We start from the raw sequence: 14,500 nt of genomic DNA, 5'->3' as shown, positions 1-14,500 counted from the left end.
CTTTTCTAATAATCCCACAAAATTTACAAAAATATAGCAAAAGATTTCAAATCAAATCGGTAAAACAATGTTTTTTTACTGCATTTGCATTATTTTTCAGTTTTAAGTTTCTTTTTGAACAGAAAAAGAGGTTTTTGTCGTTGAAAACTTAGATTCCTTTCTTACCCTCAAGTTTATTTTAACGTTTTTTGTAATAAATTTACAGAATCTACGAAAATAAAACAAAAGATTTTAAAAGAAATAAATGAAGAGCCGTTTTTTTGCTGCATTTGCATTGATTTTAGATTTTAAGTCAATTTTTGAATTATGGGGTTTCGTCAAAAACATTTTAGATTTCTTTGCTTATCTTATGTTTTTTTTAAATTTTTCTTTAAAAAATCACAGAGTCATGACATATATAAAATATAATTCCCATAGAAATTAGTAAAAACCAGTTTATATGTTGCGTTTGCATTATTTTTTACTTTTAAGTTTGTTTTTGTAAAAGGAAAGGGGTTTTGTAGTAAAAAAACTTTGGTTCCGTTGCTTACCAAACTTTAGTTTAATAGTTTTTTGAATAAATCCACAGAATCTACAAAAGTATAACAACAGATTCCAAAAGAAATAAGAAAAAAACCTGTTTTTTTGTTGCCATTGCATACTTTTTTAATTTTAAGTAAGTTTTTGTACAGAAAAGTGGGTTTTATCGTAAAAAACATAGGTTTCTTGGCTTACCTCAAATTTACTTTAACATTTCTTTTAATTAACCTACAGAATAGACAAAAATATAACAAAAGATTTTAAAAGAAATTAGTGAAAACCTGTTTTTTTTTGCTGTATTTCCATTGTTTTACAATTTTAAGTCAGTTTTTGTTTAAAAAAAGGGGTTTTGTCGTAACAAACTTTATTTCCTTTGCTTACCTAAAGTCTTCTTTAACATTCTCACTTAGAATCCCACAAAATCTAAAAAAAATTTAACAAACGATTTTTTAAGGATCAGTGAAAGTCTGTTTTTTTGTTGCATTCGCATTAGTAAGAAAATGGGGTTTTATAGTCAAAAAGTTAGTTCCATTGCATCACATAAGTTTATTTTATCATTATCGCATTTAAACTTACAAAATATACAAATTTATTACAAAAGTTTGAGATGGAAATTTGTAAAAACATGATTTTTTGTTGCATTCGTCTTATTTTTTAACTTTATGTTTGTTTTTATATAGAAAAAGGAGTTTTTCTGCCAACAACTTATGTTTTTCTGCATCACATAAGTTTATCTTATCATTTTTTTAAATAAATCCACAGAATACAAAAATATATTATATAAGATTTTAAAAGAAATCAGTGAAAACATGTTTTTTTTGTTGCATTTAACTTTTTTTTAACTTTTGGGAATGTTTTTGTACAGAAAAAGCGGTTTTGTTGTAAAAAACATAGGTTCCTTTTCTTCCCTCTAGTTTATTTTATCATTTTTTAAATGAATACACAGAAGACACAAAAATATTACAAAAGAAGGTAGTATAAACACGTTTTATATTGTTTTTGCCACGTTTTTCAATTTTAAGTAAGTTATTGTACAAAAGAAATAGTTTAGTCGTCAAAAATTAAGTTCCTTTAAATCACATAAGTTTGTTTTATCATTAATTTGAATAAACTTACATAGCACACTAAATATTACAAAAGATTTAAATAGAAATCAGTGAAAACCCGTTTTTCTGTTGCCTTTGTCTTGTTTGTTTTTTTATTAAGTCTTTGTACACAAAAAGGGATTTTGTCATTAAAAACGTAGGTTTCTTTCTTTTCCATAAACTTATTTTATCATTTTTTTAAATAACCCTACGGTATACAAAAAATAAATTAAAAAAGATTCGCTATGAAATCAGTGAAAACCTGTTTTTTTACTTGCCTTTGCCTTATTTTTTAACTTAAAGTTTTTTTACAGAAAAATGGGTTTTGTTGTACAAAACATAGGTTCTCTTGCTTCCCTTTAGTTTAGTCTATCATTTTTCAAATAAACCCACAGAATAAACAAAAAAATTACAAAAGATTTAAAAATAATTTAGTCTACATCTGTTTTTTCGTTATTTTTGTCTTACTTTTTATTTATTTTTTTAGTTTGTGCACAGAAAAAGGGGTTTTGTCGAAAAAAACTTAGATTCCATTTCTTCCCTTTAGTTTATGTTATCATTTTTTCAATTAAACCAACTGAATACACAAAAAAATCACAAAGGATTTAAAAAGAAATCAGTAAAAACCTGATTTTTTGTTGCCTTTGCCGTAACTTTTGATTTTAAATTAGTTTTTGTAAAGAAAAAGGGGTTTTGTCCTCATAAACTAAAGTTCCTTTGCATGATTTAAGTTTATTTAATCTTTTTTTTTATTAAGCCCACATAATTCACAAAAATAATACACAAGATTTAAAGACAAGTCATTAAAAACCTGTTTTTTTATTGCATTTGGCTTTTTTTTTAGTTTTAAGTAAGTTTGTATATAGTTTTTGTAGTAAGTAAGTTTTTGTAAAGTTTTTCAAATAAACCAACTTAATACAAAAAAATATTACAAAAGATTTAGAAAGAAATCATTGAAAACCTGTTTTTTTGTTGCAAATGTTTAATTTTGTAATTTTGAGTAAGTTTTTGTACATAAAAAATGGTTTTATCGTTAGAAACTTAATTTCTTTGAATCACATTATTTTACTTAATCATTTTTTTGAATAAACTTACATAATACACAAAAATGATACAAAATATTTAAAAACAAATTATTGAAAACCTTTTTTTTTGTTGCATTTGCCATATTTTTTAATTTTAAGTAAGTTTTTGTACAGAAATATGAGTTTTGTCGTCAAAAACTTAGGATCGTTTGATTCCCTTTATTTTGTTTACCATTTTTCAAATAATACAAAAATACTCAAAAACATTCCAAAAGATTTAAAAAGAAATCTGTAAAATTCCATTATTTTGTTGCAGTTGCCTTACTTTATAGTCTTATGTTTTTGAACAGAAAAAGTTATTTTGCTTCTCTCGAATTTATATTTATATTTTTTCTAGTTAACCCACAAAATACACAAAAATATTACAAAATATTCAAAAACAAATTGGTGAAAACCTGTTTTTTATTTGCCATTGTCTTGTTTTTTAATTTTAAGTATGATTGTGTTCAAAAAACGGGGATTTGTTGTAAAAAACCTTTTTTCATTCCTTTCCTTTAGTTTGTTTTATCATTTTTTTAAATAAAACCGCAGAATACACAAAAATGTAACAAAAGATTCAAAAAGAAATCAGTGAAAACCTGTTGTTCAGTTGCATTTGTCGACTTTTTTATTTTTAAGTAAGTTTTTATACAGAAAAAGGAGATTTGTCGTAAAAATATTTGTTTCTTTTCTCGCTAGTTTATTTTATTAAATCTTTATATAAACCCAGAGAATATACAAAATTATTACAAAAAAGGTTTAAATAGAAATCAGTGAAAACCTGTTTTTTTGTTGCATTTCTCTTGTTTTTAAATTTTATGTAAGTGTTTGTATAGAAAATGGAAATATTGTTGTAAAAAACATAGGTTCCGTTACTTCCCTTTATTTTATTTTATCATATTTTTAAATAATCCCTCAGAATACACATAAATATTACAAAAGAGTCTTCCTTTGCTTTGCTCTAGTTTATTTTATTATTTTTTTGAATAAACCCATACAATTTACAAAAATATTATAAATTATTCTAAAACAAATCAGTGAAAACCTATTTTTCTTTTGTATTTGTCTAGTTTTGTAATTTTAAGCAAGTTTTTTTATAGTCATTGTAGTAAGTAAGTTTTTGTAAAGTTTTTTAAATAAACCCACAGAATACACATAAATATTACAAAAGAGTCAAAAATAAATTAGTGAATTCCTATTTTTTTGTTGCATTTGTCTTATTTTTGTATTATTAGTAATGTTTTTTACAAATACAGCCTTTTATCGTAAAAAACATAGCTTCTTTTGCTTCTCTTTAGTTTCTCTTATCATTTTTTAAACAAACCCACAAAATACACAAAAATAATACAAAAGATTCAACAGGAAATCAGTAAAAATCTGTTTTTTGTTGCATTTTTTTTACTTTTTAACTTTAGGTAAACTTTGGTACAGAAAAAAAAAGTCATCAGAAACTTAGATTCCTTTGCTTTCCTTAGTTTTGTTTTGTAATTTTTTTAAATAAACCCACAGAATACACAAAAATATAACAAAAGACAGAGAAAGAAATTAGTAAAAACATTATTTTTTATTGCATGTCTTATTGTTTATTTTCACGAAAGTTTTTCTTCACAAAAAAGGGTTTTGTCTTTGCAAACACTTTTTTAAAATAAGATAAGACAAATGCAACGAAAAAACAGGTTTTCACTGATTTCTTTTTGAATCATTTGTAATATTTTTGTGTATTCTATGAGTTTATTTGAAAATCCGAAAAATTAAACAAGAGGGAAGCAAAGGAACTTTCGTTTTTTAAGACAAAACCTCTTTTTTTAATCAAAAAGTTACTTAAAATTAAATTAAAAAGTCAAATGCAGCAAAAAATTATGCTTTCACTAACTTCTTTTTAAATCTTTTGTAATATCTCTGTGTTCTCTGTGGGTTTATGTGATTAAATAATTAAATAAACTAAAGGGAAGCAAAGGAACATAAGTTTTTTACGACAAAACACCTTTTTTTTAACAAAATCCAACTTAAAGTTACAAAATCTGACAAATTCTTCGAATTCTTTTTGAATCTTTAGCAACATTTTTGTGTATTCAGTAAGTTTATTTGAAAAAATGATAAAATAAACTTAACTGAATCAAAGTAACCAAAGTTTTTGACGACAAAGCTGGTTTTCTGCCCAAAATCATACTTAAAACTAAAAAAAAGACATTTAACAAAAATACAGATTTTCACAAATTTCTTTTTAAATCTTTTGTAATTTGTTTTTGTATTCTGTAGTTTAATTTGAAAAATTAATAAAAAAAATCTTTAGGAAAGCAAAGGAACATAAGTTTTTACGACAAAACCCATATTTCTGGACAAAAACTTACTTATTATTAAAAATAAAGACAAATGCAACAAAAAAAGGGTTTTTTCTGATTTCTTTTTGAATCTTTTATAATTATTTTGCGTTTTTGTGGGTTTTTTTAAAAAAAAAGTTAAAAAAATTAAAAGAAGCAAAGGAAAGTTTTTTACGACAAAACCGTTTTTTCCGTACAAAAACATACTTAAAATTAAAAAAATAGTCAAATGCGACAAAAAAACAGGTTTTACTGATTTCGTTTTGAATTTTTTTTTATAATTTTTGTAAATTCTGTAAGTTTAATAAAAAAAATGGTAAAATAAACGTAAGTGATGGAAAGGAACTAAAGTTTATGACGACAAAACCCCATTTTTTGTTCAAAAACTTACTTAAAACTAAAAAAAAGGGAGAAATGCAACAAAAAAATAGTTTTTTACTGAATTCGTTTTTGATCTTTTGTAATATTTTTGTGTATTTTGCGGGTTTATTTGAATAAATGATAAAACAAACTAGAGGGAAGCAAAGGAACATATGTTTTTTACGTCAAAAGCCATTTTTTCTGTACTTAAACATACTTACAACTAAAAAAGAAGACAAATGCATCAAAAAAAAAAATTTACTGATTTTTTTTTGAATCTTTTGTAATATTTTATTGAATTTTATGGGTTTATTCAAAAAAAGTAATAAAATAAGCTATAGAGAAGCAAAGAAACCTATGTTTTTGGCGACAAAACCCTTTTTTCTGTACAAAAACATAGTTAAACGAAAAAATAAGACAAATGCACAAAAAAAAACGGTTTTCTTTTTTCTGATTTATTTTTAATTCGTTTGTAATATTTTGGTGCATTCTATAAGTTTATATGAAAAAAAATATATATACTAGAGGGAAACAAAGAAACTTAAGTTTTTACTTAAATTTATAAAATATGACAAATGCAACAAAAAAGCATGTTTTTACTAATTTTTTTTTGAATCTTTGGTATTATTTTTCTGTATTCTGTAAGTATATTTAAAAAATTGATAAATAAATTTATCTGATGCAAGGGAATTTATGTTTTTGACGACAAAACCTCTTTTTCTGTACAAAAACATACTTAAAATTAAAAATTAAGACAAATGCAATAAAATAACAGGTTTTCACTGATTTCTTATTAAATTTTTTGTAATGTGTGAGTGTATTCTGTGGCTTTATTTGAAAAAATGATAAAATGAACTTGAGGGAAAAAGAAACTTAAGTTTTATACGACAAAAACCGGTTTCCTGTACAAAAACTTTTTTATAATTGAAAGATAAAACAAATAACATTAAAACAAGTTTTCACTCATTTCGTTTTGAATTTTTTGTTATTTTTTTGTGTATTCTGTAAGTTTATTTAAAAAAATGGCACAATAAACTTAGAGGAAGCAAAGGAATCTATGTTTTTTACGACAAAACTCCATTTTCTTTACAAAATATACTTATTACTAAAAAATAAGACAAATGCAACAAAAAAACAAGTTTTCAATAATTTCTTTTTAAATCTTCTGTATTTTTTTGTGTGTATTCTGTGGGTTTATTTGAAAAATTGACAAAATAAAAATAAAGAAAGCAAAGGAATCTATGTTTTTTACGACAAAACTCCATTTTCTGTACAAAAACGTACTTAAAGTAAAAAATAAAAAAATACAACAAAAAAACTGGTTTTAACTGATTTTTCTTGATCTTTTATAAAAATTTTGTGTATTCTGTAAGTTTATTAGAAGAATTGATAAAAAAAATTATGTGATGCTACCGAAGTTAAGTTTTTGACAACAAAACCCCCTTTTCTGTAAAAAACATACATATAATTTAAAAATAAGACAAATGCAACAAAAAATCATGTTTTCACTGTTTTCTTTATTAATCATTTGTAATATCTCTGTGTATTCTGCGGGTTTATTTAAAAAAAAAATTTAATAAACTTATGTGATACAAAGGAACGTAAGTTTTTGACTACAAAACACTGTTTTTTGAAAAAAAACTTACCTTAATTTAAAAAATAACACAAGTTCAACAAAAAAACAGGTTTTCACTGATTTCTTTTTGAATATTTTGTAATATTTTTGTGTAATTTGTTGCTATAATTGAAAAAATAATAAAATACAATAGAGCGAGGCAAAGAACTTAAGTTTTTATTTACAAAACCCCCTTTACTGTACAAAAAATTTATTATAATTAAAAAATAAGACAAATGAAAAAAAAATCAGATTTATTCTGATTTCTTTTAGAATCTTTGGTATTATTTTTTTTTATTCTGTAAAGAAATCTTAAAAATTGATAAATTTATGTGATGCAAGGGAACTTATGTTTTTGACGACAAAACCTCTTTTTCTGTACGAAAACATATTAAAAATTAAAAATTAAGACAAATGCAACAAAAAAACTGTTTTTTACTGATTTCTAATCAAATCTATTCTAACATTCTTGTGTACCCTGTGAGTTTATTTGCAAAAATGATAAAATAAATTTATGTGATGCAAATGAACTAATGTTTTTGACGACAAAACTCCTTGTTTTTTACAAAAACTTGCCTAAAATAAAAAAATAAGAAAAAATGCAACAAAAAAAAAGATTTTTACTAAATTTTGTTTAAAATTCTTTGTAATATTTTTGAGTATTCTGTCAGTTTATATAAAAACATGATCAATATGTTTATGTGATGCAAAGGAACTGAAGTTACTGACGACAAAAACCCCATCTTCTTTAAAAAACATACCGAGAATTGAAAAATAAAAAAATGCAACAAAAAAACATGTTTTCACTAATTTGTTTTTAAATCTTAATAATATTTTTGTGTATATTGTAGGTTTATTTAAAAAAGAGAGAAAATAAACAAAAGGGAAGTAAGGGAACCTATGTTTTTCATGACAAAACCCCATTTCTTTTCAAAAACTTACGTAAAATTAAAAAATAAGACAAATGCAAAAAAAAAACAGGTTTTTTCTGATTTTATATCAATTCTTTTTAATATTTTAATAACCTCTGTGGGTTTATCTAAAAAAAATGATAAAAAAAAGTTATGCGATGCAAAGAAACTAAAGTTCTTGACGACAGAACTTCTTTTTTTCCACAAAAACATACTTAAATTGAAAATATAAGACAAAGGCAACAAAAAAAAAAGGTTTTTCTTGATTTCTTTTTAAATCTTTAATTATTTTTGTGTGTATTCTGTGGGTTTAATTGACGAAATGATAAAATCTAGAGGTAAGCAAAGGATCCTAAGTTTTTGACAATAAAACCCCTTTTTCTGTTGAAAAACTCACTTTAAATTAACAAATAAGACAAATGCAACAAAAAAACAGGTATTCGATGATTTCTATTTGAATCTTTTGTTATAGTTTTGTAAATTCTGTTGGTTTATTTAAAAAATGATAAAAAAAAGCTAAAGGAAAGTAAGGAAACTTATGTTTTTTACTACAAAACCGCTTTTTCTGTACAAAAATATACTTTAAATTAAAAATTAAGACAAATGCAACAAAAAAACAAGTTTTCAATGATTCTTTTTTAATCTTTTGTAATTTTTTTTTGTATTCTGTGCGTTTATTTGAAGTAATTATAATATAAATTAGAAGGAAACAAAGGAACTTCAAATTTTTACGACAAAATCTATTTTTCTGTACAAAAACTTACTCAAAATAAAAAAATATTTCAAATACAATAATAATACAGCTTTTCACTGAAATTCTGTTTGTATCTTTAGTAGTAATTTTGTGTATTCTGTGATTTTATTTTAAAAATTGATAAAAAAAACTACAGGGAAGCATCGGATCGTAAGTTTCTTACGACAAAACCCCTTTTTTTGGACAAAAACTTACTTAAAATTAAAAAAAAACAAAAAATAAAACAAAAAACAAGTTTTCACTGATTTCTTTTTGAATCTTTTGTAATATTTTTGTGTATTCTATGGGTTTATTTGAAAAAATAATAAAATAAACTTAAGTGATGCAAAGAAGCTAATGCTTTTGACGACAAAACCCCATTTTCTGTTCGAAAACTTTCTTAAAAATAAAAAATAAGAAAAATGCAACAAAAAAACAGGTTTTCACTTTTTCCTTACTGTATCTGTTGTATTATATTTATGTATTCTGTGATTTATCATTTTTTAAATAAACCCACAGAATACACAAAAAAATTTCAAAAGATTTAAAAAGAATTCAGTGAAAACCTGTTTTTTTGTTGCATTTTTTTGTATTTTTTATTTATAAGAAAGTTTTCGAACAGAAAATGGGGTTTTGTCGTCAAAAGCATTACTTTCTTTGCATCACTTAAGTTTGTTTTATTATTTTTTCAAATAAACCCGTAGAATACACAAAAATATTACAGAAGATTAAAAAAGAAATCAGTAAAAACCTATATTTTGTTTTATTTGTTTGTTTTTTTAATTTTAATTAAGTTTTTGTCCAAAAAAAGGGGTTTTGTCGTAAGAAACTTACGGTCCCATGCTTCCCTCTAGTTTTTTTATCATTTTTTTAAATAAAGTCACAGAATGCACAAAATTATTACTAAAGATTCAAAATAAAATTAGTAAAATTCTGTTTTTTTGTTGCATTTGTATTATTTTATAATTTTGAGTGCGTTTTTGTAGAGAAAAAGGGTTTTTGTCGGAAAAAACATTTGTTCCTTTACTTCTTTCTACTTTATTTTATCAATTTTTCAAATTAACCCAAGGAATACACAAAAATGTTACAGATGATTTAAAAAGAATCCAATGAAAACCTGTTATTTTGTTCCATTTGTCTCATTTTTTATTTTTAAGTTAGTTTTTGTAGAGAAAAAAGCGTTTTTTCGTCAAAAACTTAAGTTTCTTTGCATCGCATAAATTTTTTTTATCATTTTTTTAGTTAAACTTACAGTGGTCATAAAAATATTACAAAAGAATTAATAAAAAATCAGTAAAAACCTGTTTTTTTGTGACATTTGTCTTATTTTTTGAAATTAAGTTTTCGTACATTATAACGGTCGTAAAAAACTTCGGCTTTTTTAATTCCCTTACGTTTATTCAATCATTTTTTTAACCAAACTTTTAGAATATACAAAATATTACAAAAGATTGAAAAGAAAATCAGTGAAAACCTGTTTTTTTGCCGCTTTTTGAAAAAAGCTTTGTTTTCGAGAAAAACATTATTGTGTATAAAGTATTCTTCAGCAATAAAACATTGATTTAACTTAATGCATTACTATAATCCCACATTTATATGAGTAATCTAAGAGAATTCACAAAAATATTACAAATGATTGAAAAAGAAATAATTGAAAATCTGTTTTTTTGTTGCATTTCTCTCACTTTTTAATGTTAAGTAAAATTTGTACAGAAAAAGGGGTTTTGTTGTTGTTAAACTCAAGTTCCTTTGCTTTCCATGACTTTATTTTATCATTTATTTAAACAAACTAACAGAATACACAGAAAAATTACAAAAGATTCAAAAAGAAATTGCTAAAAACCTGTATTTTTGTTGCATTTGTCTAACTTTATGATTTTCAGTATGTTTTTGTACAGAAAAAAGGTTTTATCGTATAAAACTTAGGTTCCCTTGCTTTCCTTTAATTTATTTTGTCTTTTCCTTAAATAAACCTACAGAATACACAAAAATATTTCGAAAGACTCAAAAAGAAATCAGTAAACGCCTGATTTTTTGTTGCATTTGTCTTATTTTATATTTTTCATTATGTTGTTGTACATAAAGAGTGGTTTTGTCGTAAAAAGCATAAGTTCCTTTTCTTCCCTCTATTTTTTTTTTCAATTTGCTTAAATAAACCAACAGAATACACTAAAATATTACAAAAGATTTGAAAAGAAATCAGTAAAAACCTGGTTTTTTTTGTTGCAATTGTCTTATTTTATAATTTTCATTAAGTTTTTGTACAGAAAGAGTGGTTTTGTTGTAAAAAACGTAAGTTCCTTCACTTCCCTCTAGTTTAATTTATAATTTATTCAAATAAACCCAGAGAATACACAAAAATATTAGAAAAGATTTAAAAGAAATCAGTGAAATTCATTTTTTTTTTTTGTAGCATTTGTCTTATATTATAATTTTAAGGAAGTTTTTGTACAGAAAAAGGGGTTTATTTTATCATTTTTTTAAATAAATCTACAGAATACACAAAAAATCTTCAAAATATTTAAAAATAAATCAGTGGAAACCCGTTTTTTTTTTTTTATTAATTTTAAGTATGTTTTTGTACAGAAAATAGCGTTTTGTCGTCAAAGTCTTCAGTTCTTTAGCATCACATAAGTTTAATTTATTATTTTTTCAAATAAACTCACAGAATACATAAAAATATTACATAAGATTTAAAAAAGGAAATCAGTGAGTTTTGTGTTTTCGCAGCATTTGTAATGTTTTATATTTTTAAAGAAGTTTTTGTACAGATAAAGGGGTTCCTTTGCTTTCATTAAGTTTATTTTATCAATTTTTCAAATAAACCCACAGAATACGCAAAATTATTACGAAAGATTTAAAAAGAAATTAGTAAAAACTTTTTTTTGTTGCATATGTGTTATTTTATAATTTTTAATAAGTTTTTAAACAGAAAGAGCGGTTTTGTCGTAAAAACGTAAGTTCATTTACTTCGCTCTAGTTTATTTTATAATTTCTTTAAATAAACTCACAGAATACACAAAAATATTACAAAAGAATTAAAAAGAAATCAGTAAAAATCTGTTTTTTTCTGTTTGTCTTAATTTATAATTTTGAGAAAGTTTTTGTTCAGAAAAATGGGTTTAGTCATGAAAAACTAAAGTTCCTTTTCTTTCCTTATGTCTATTTTCTCATTTTTTTAAACAAATCAACAGAATACACGAAAAAATTATAAAATATTAAAAATAAATTAGTGAAAAACCGTTTTTTTGTTGCATTTCTTACTTTTTAAATTTTAAGTTTTATACAGAACAAATGGTTTTGTCGTAAATATGTTTGAATTCTTTGCTTCACATAAGTTTATTTTTGTTATTTTTTTTCATAAACCTACATAATTCACATAAAAAATATAAAAGATTTTTAAAAAAATCATTGAAAATCTGTTTTTTTGTTGTATTTGTCTTATTTTTTAATTTTAAGTAAGTTTTTGTACAGAATAAAGGGTTTTGTTTTAAAAAACTTTTTTTGTACAGAAAGAGTTTCAGTTTTTGTACAGTAAGAGAAAAGAAAGAAGAAAGAAGAAAGAGTTTCAGTTTTTGTACAGTAAGAGAAAAGAAAGAAGAAAGAAGAAAGAGTTTCAGTTTTTGTACAGTAAGAGAAAAGAAAGAAGAAAGAAGAAAGAGTTTCAGTTTTTGTACAGTAAGAGAAAAGAAAGAAGAAAGAAGAAAGAGTTTCAGTTTTTGTACAGTAAGAGAAAAGAAAGAAGAAAGAAGAAAGAGTTTCAGTTTTTGTACAGTAAGAGAAAAGAAAGAAGAAAGAAGAAAGAGTTTCAGTTTTTGTACAGTAAGAGAAAAGAAAGAAGAAAGAAGAAAGAGTTTCAGTTTTTGTACAGTAAGAGAAAAGAAAGAAGAAAGAAGAAAGAGTTTCAGTTTTTGTACAGTAAGAGAAAAGAAAGAAGAAAGAAGAAAGAGTTTCAGTTTTTGTACAGTAAGAGAAAAGAAAGAAGAAAGAAGAAAGAGTTTCAGTTTTTGTACAGTAAGAGAAAAGAAAGAAGAAAGAATAAAGAGTTTCAGTTTTTGTACAGTAAGAGAAAAGAAAGAAGAAAGAATAAAGAGTTTCAGTTTTTGTACAGTAAGAGAAAAGAAAGAAGAAAGAATAAAGAGTTTCAGTTTTTTTTAGTTTCAGAAAGAAGAAAGAGTGGTTTCGTCGTAAAATAAGTAGCTTTCTTTTTTTCCCTTTTTATAATTTCAAATAAAGTGACAGAATACTAAAAAACTTTACAAAAGATTTAAAAAGAAATCAGTAAAAACCTGTTTTTTTCATGCATTTGTCTTATTTTTTATTTTTAAGTAGGTTTTCGTACAAAAAAAAAGGTTTTTTCGTAAAAAACAAAAATTCCCCTGCTATCCTCTAGATTATTTTATTATTTTTTTAATAAACCTACAAAATACACAATAATATTACAAAAGATTTAAAAAGAAGTTAGTTCAAGCCTGTGTTTTAGATCCAATTGTCCTAATTTCTTAATTTAAGTATGTTTTTAGACAAAAAAAAGTTGTTTTGTCGAAAAATCATAGGTTCCTTTGCTTTGCTTTAGTTTTTTTTATGATTTTTTAAATAAACTAACATAATACACAAAAATATTACAAAATGTTAAAAAAGAAATCAATCAAAACTTGTTTTTATGTTGTATTTGTCTTATATTTTAATTTTTAGTATGTTTGTGTACAGAAAAGGAGATTTTGTCGTAAGAAGCATAGGATCCTTCGCATCACACAAGTTTATTTTTATGATTTTTTTTAAATAAATGCTCAGAATAAACACAAAAAATTACTAAAGATTCAGCAAGAAATCAGTAAAAACCTGACTTTTTTATTTCATTTTTCTTATTTTATAAGTTTGAGTATGTTTACTTTCTGAAATAGGGGTTTTGTCGTAAAAACTTTGTTTCCTTGCATCCCTCTAATTTATTTAATTATTTTTTCAAATAAACCCACAGAATACACAAAAAAATTACAAAAGATTTGAAAAGAAATCAGTAAAAACCTGCTCTTTTGTTTCATTTGTCTATTTTTTTAAATTTAAGTTAGTGTTTGTACAGAAAAAAGGGTTTTGTAGTAAATATCTTATGTTTCTTTATTCTATTTTATCATTTTTTTAAATAAACTTACAGAATACGCAGAAATATTACAATAGGTTTAAAAAGAATTTAGTAAAAACCTGTTTGTTTCTTGCGTTTCTCTTATTTTTTAATTTTAAATAAGTTATTGTACAAAAAAAAATGTTTTGTCGTCAAAAAAATAGGTTCCTTGGCTTCCCTTAAGTTTATTTTATCATTTTTTTAATATATTATTAGAATACACAAAAATAATACAATAGATTCAAAAAGAAATAAGTAAAACTCTATTTTTTTATTGCAATTGTCATTTTTTTAAATTCAAATATGTTTTTTTACAGAAAAAGGAGTTTTGTCGTCAAAAACCTAAGTTCCTTTGCATCACATAAGTATATTTTATCATTTTTATTTTTTTTAATAAACTCACAGAATACACAAAAATATTATAAAAGCTTTAAAAAGAAATCAGTGAAAACATGTTTTATTGTTGCATTTGTTTCATTTTTAAATTTAAAAAAAGTTTTTGTACAGAAAAACTGGTTTTGTCGTTGCGTAAGTTTAATTTTTTTATGTTTTTAAATAAATCCACAGAATACACAAAATTATTACAAATTAATTAAAAACAAATTAGTAAAAACTGATTTTTTTGTTGCATTTCTCTTATTTTTTAGTTTAAAGTATGTTTTTGTACAGAAATAGGGACTTTGTCGTAAAATTGTTAATTTCCTCTGCTTCTCTTTGGTTTATTTTATAATCTTTTATATAAACTTACAGAATACACTATTATATTACAAAAG

At 23.5% G+C, this 14,500-nt stretch overlaps 1 protein-coding gene across 1 annotated transcript; it reads left to right on the top strand.

Moving 5' to 3' along the window:
- Positions 1-1,019: 1,019 nt before the first annotated feature.
- Positions 1,020-12,804, top strand: LOC136080321 (uncharacterized). The gene is made up of 2 exons (XM_065796938.1): positions 1,020-1,040; positions 12,121-12,804. Exons 1-2 carry the CDS (start codon positions 1,020-1,022, stop codon positions 12,802-12,804), a joined length of 705 nt encoding a protein of 234 aa, XP_065653010.1.
- Positions 12,805-14,500: the final 1,696 nt, after the last annotated feature.

This window comes from Hydra vulgaris, chromosome 05 (assembly GCF_038396675.1).
Source record: "Hydra vulgaris chromosome 05, alternate assembly HydraT2T_AEP".
NCBI classification, from domain to species: domain Eukaryota; kingdom Metazoa; phylum Cnidaria; class Hydrozoa; order Anthoathecata; family Hydridae; genus Hydra; species Hydra vulgaris.
This window is presented reverse-complemented; position numbering and strand designations above follow the sequence as displayed.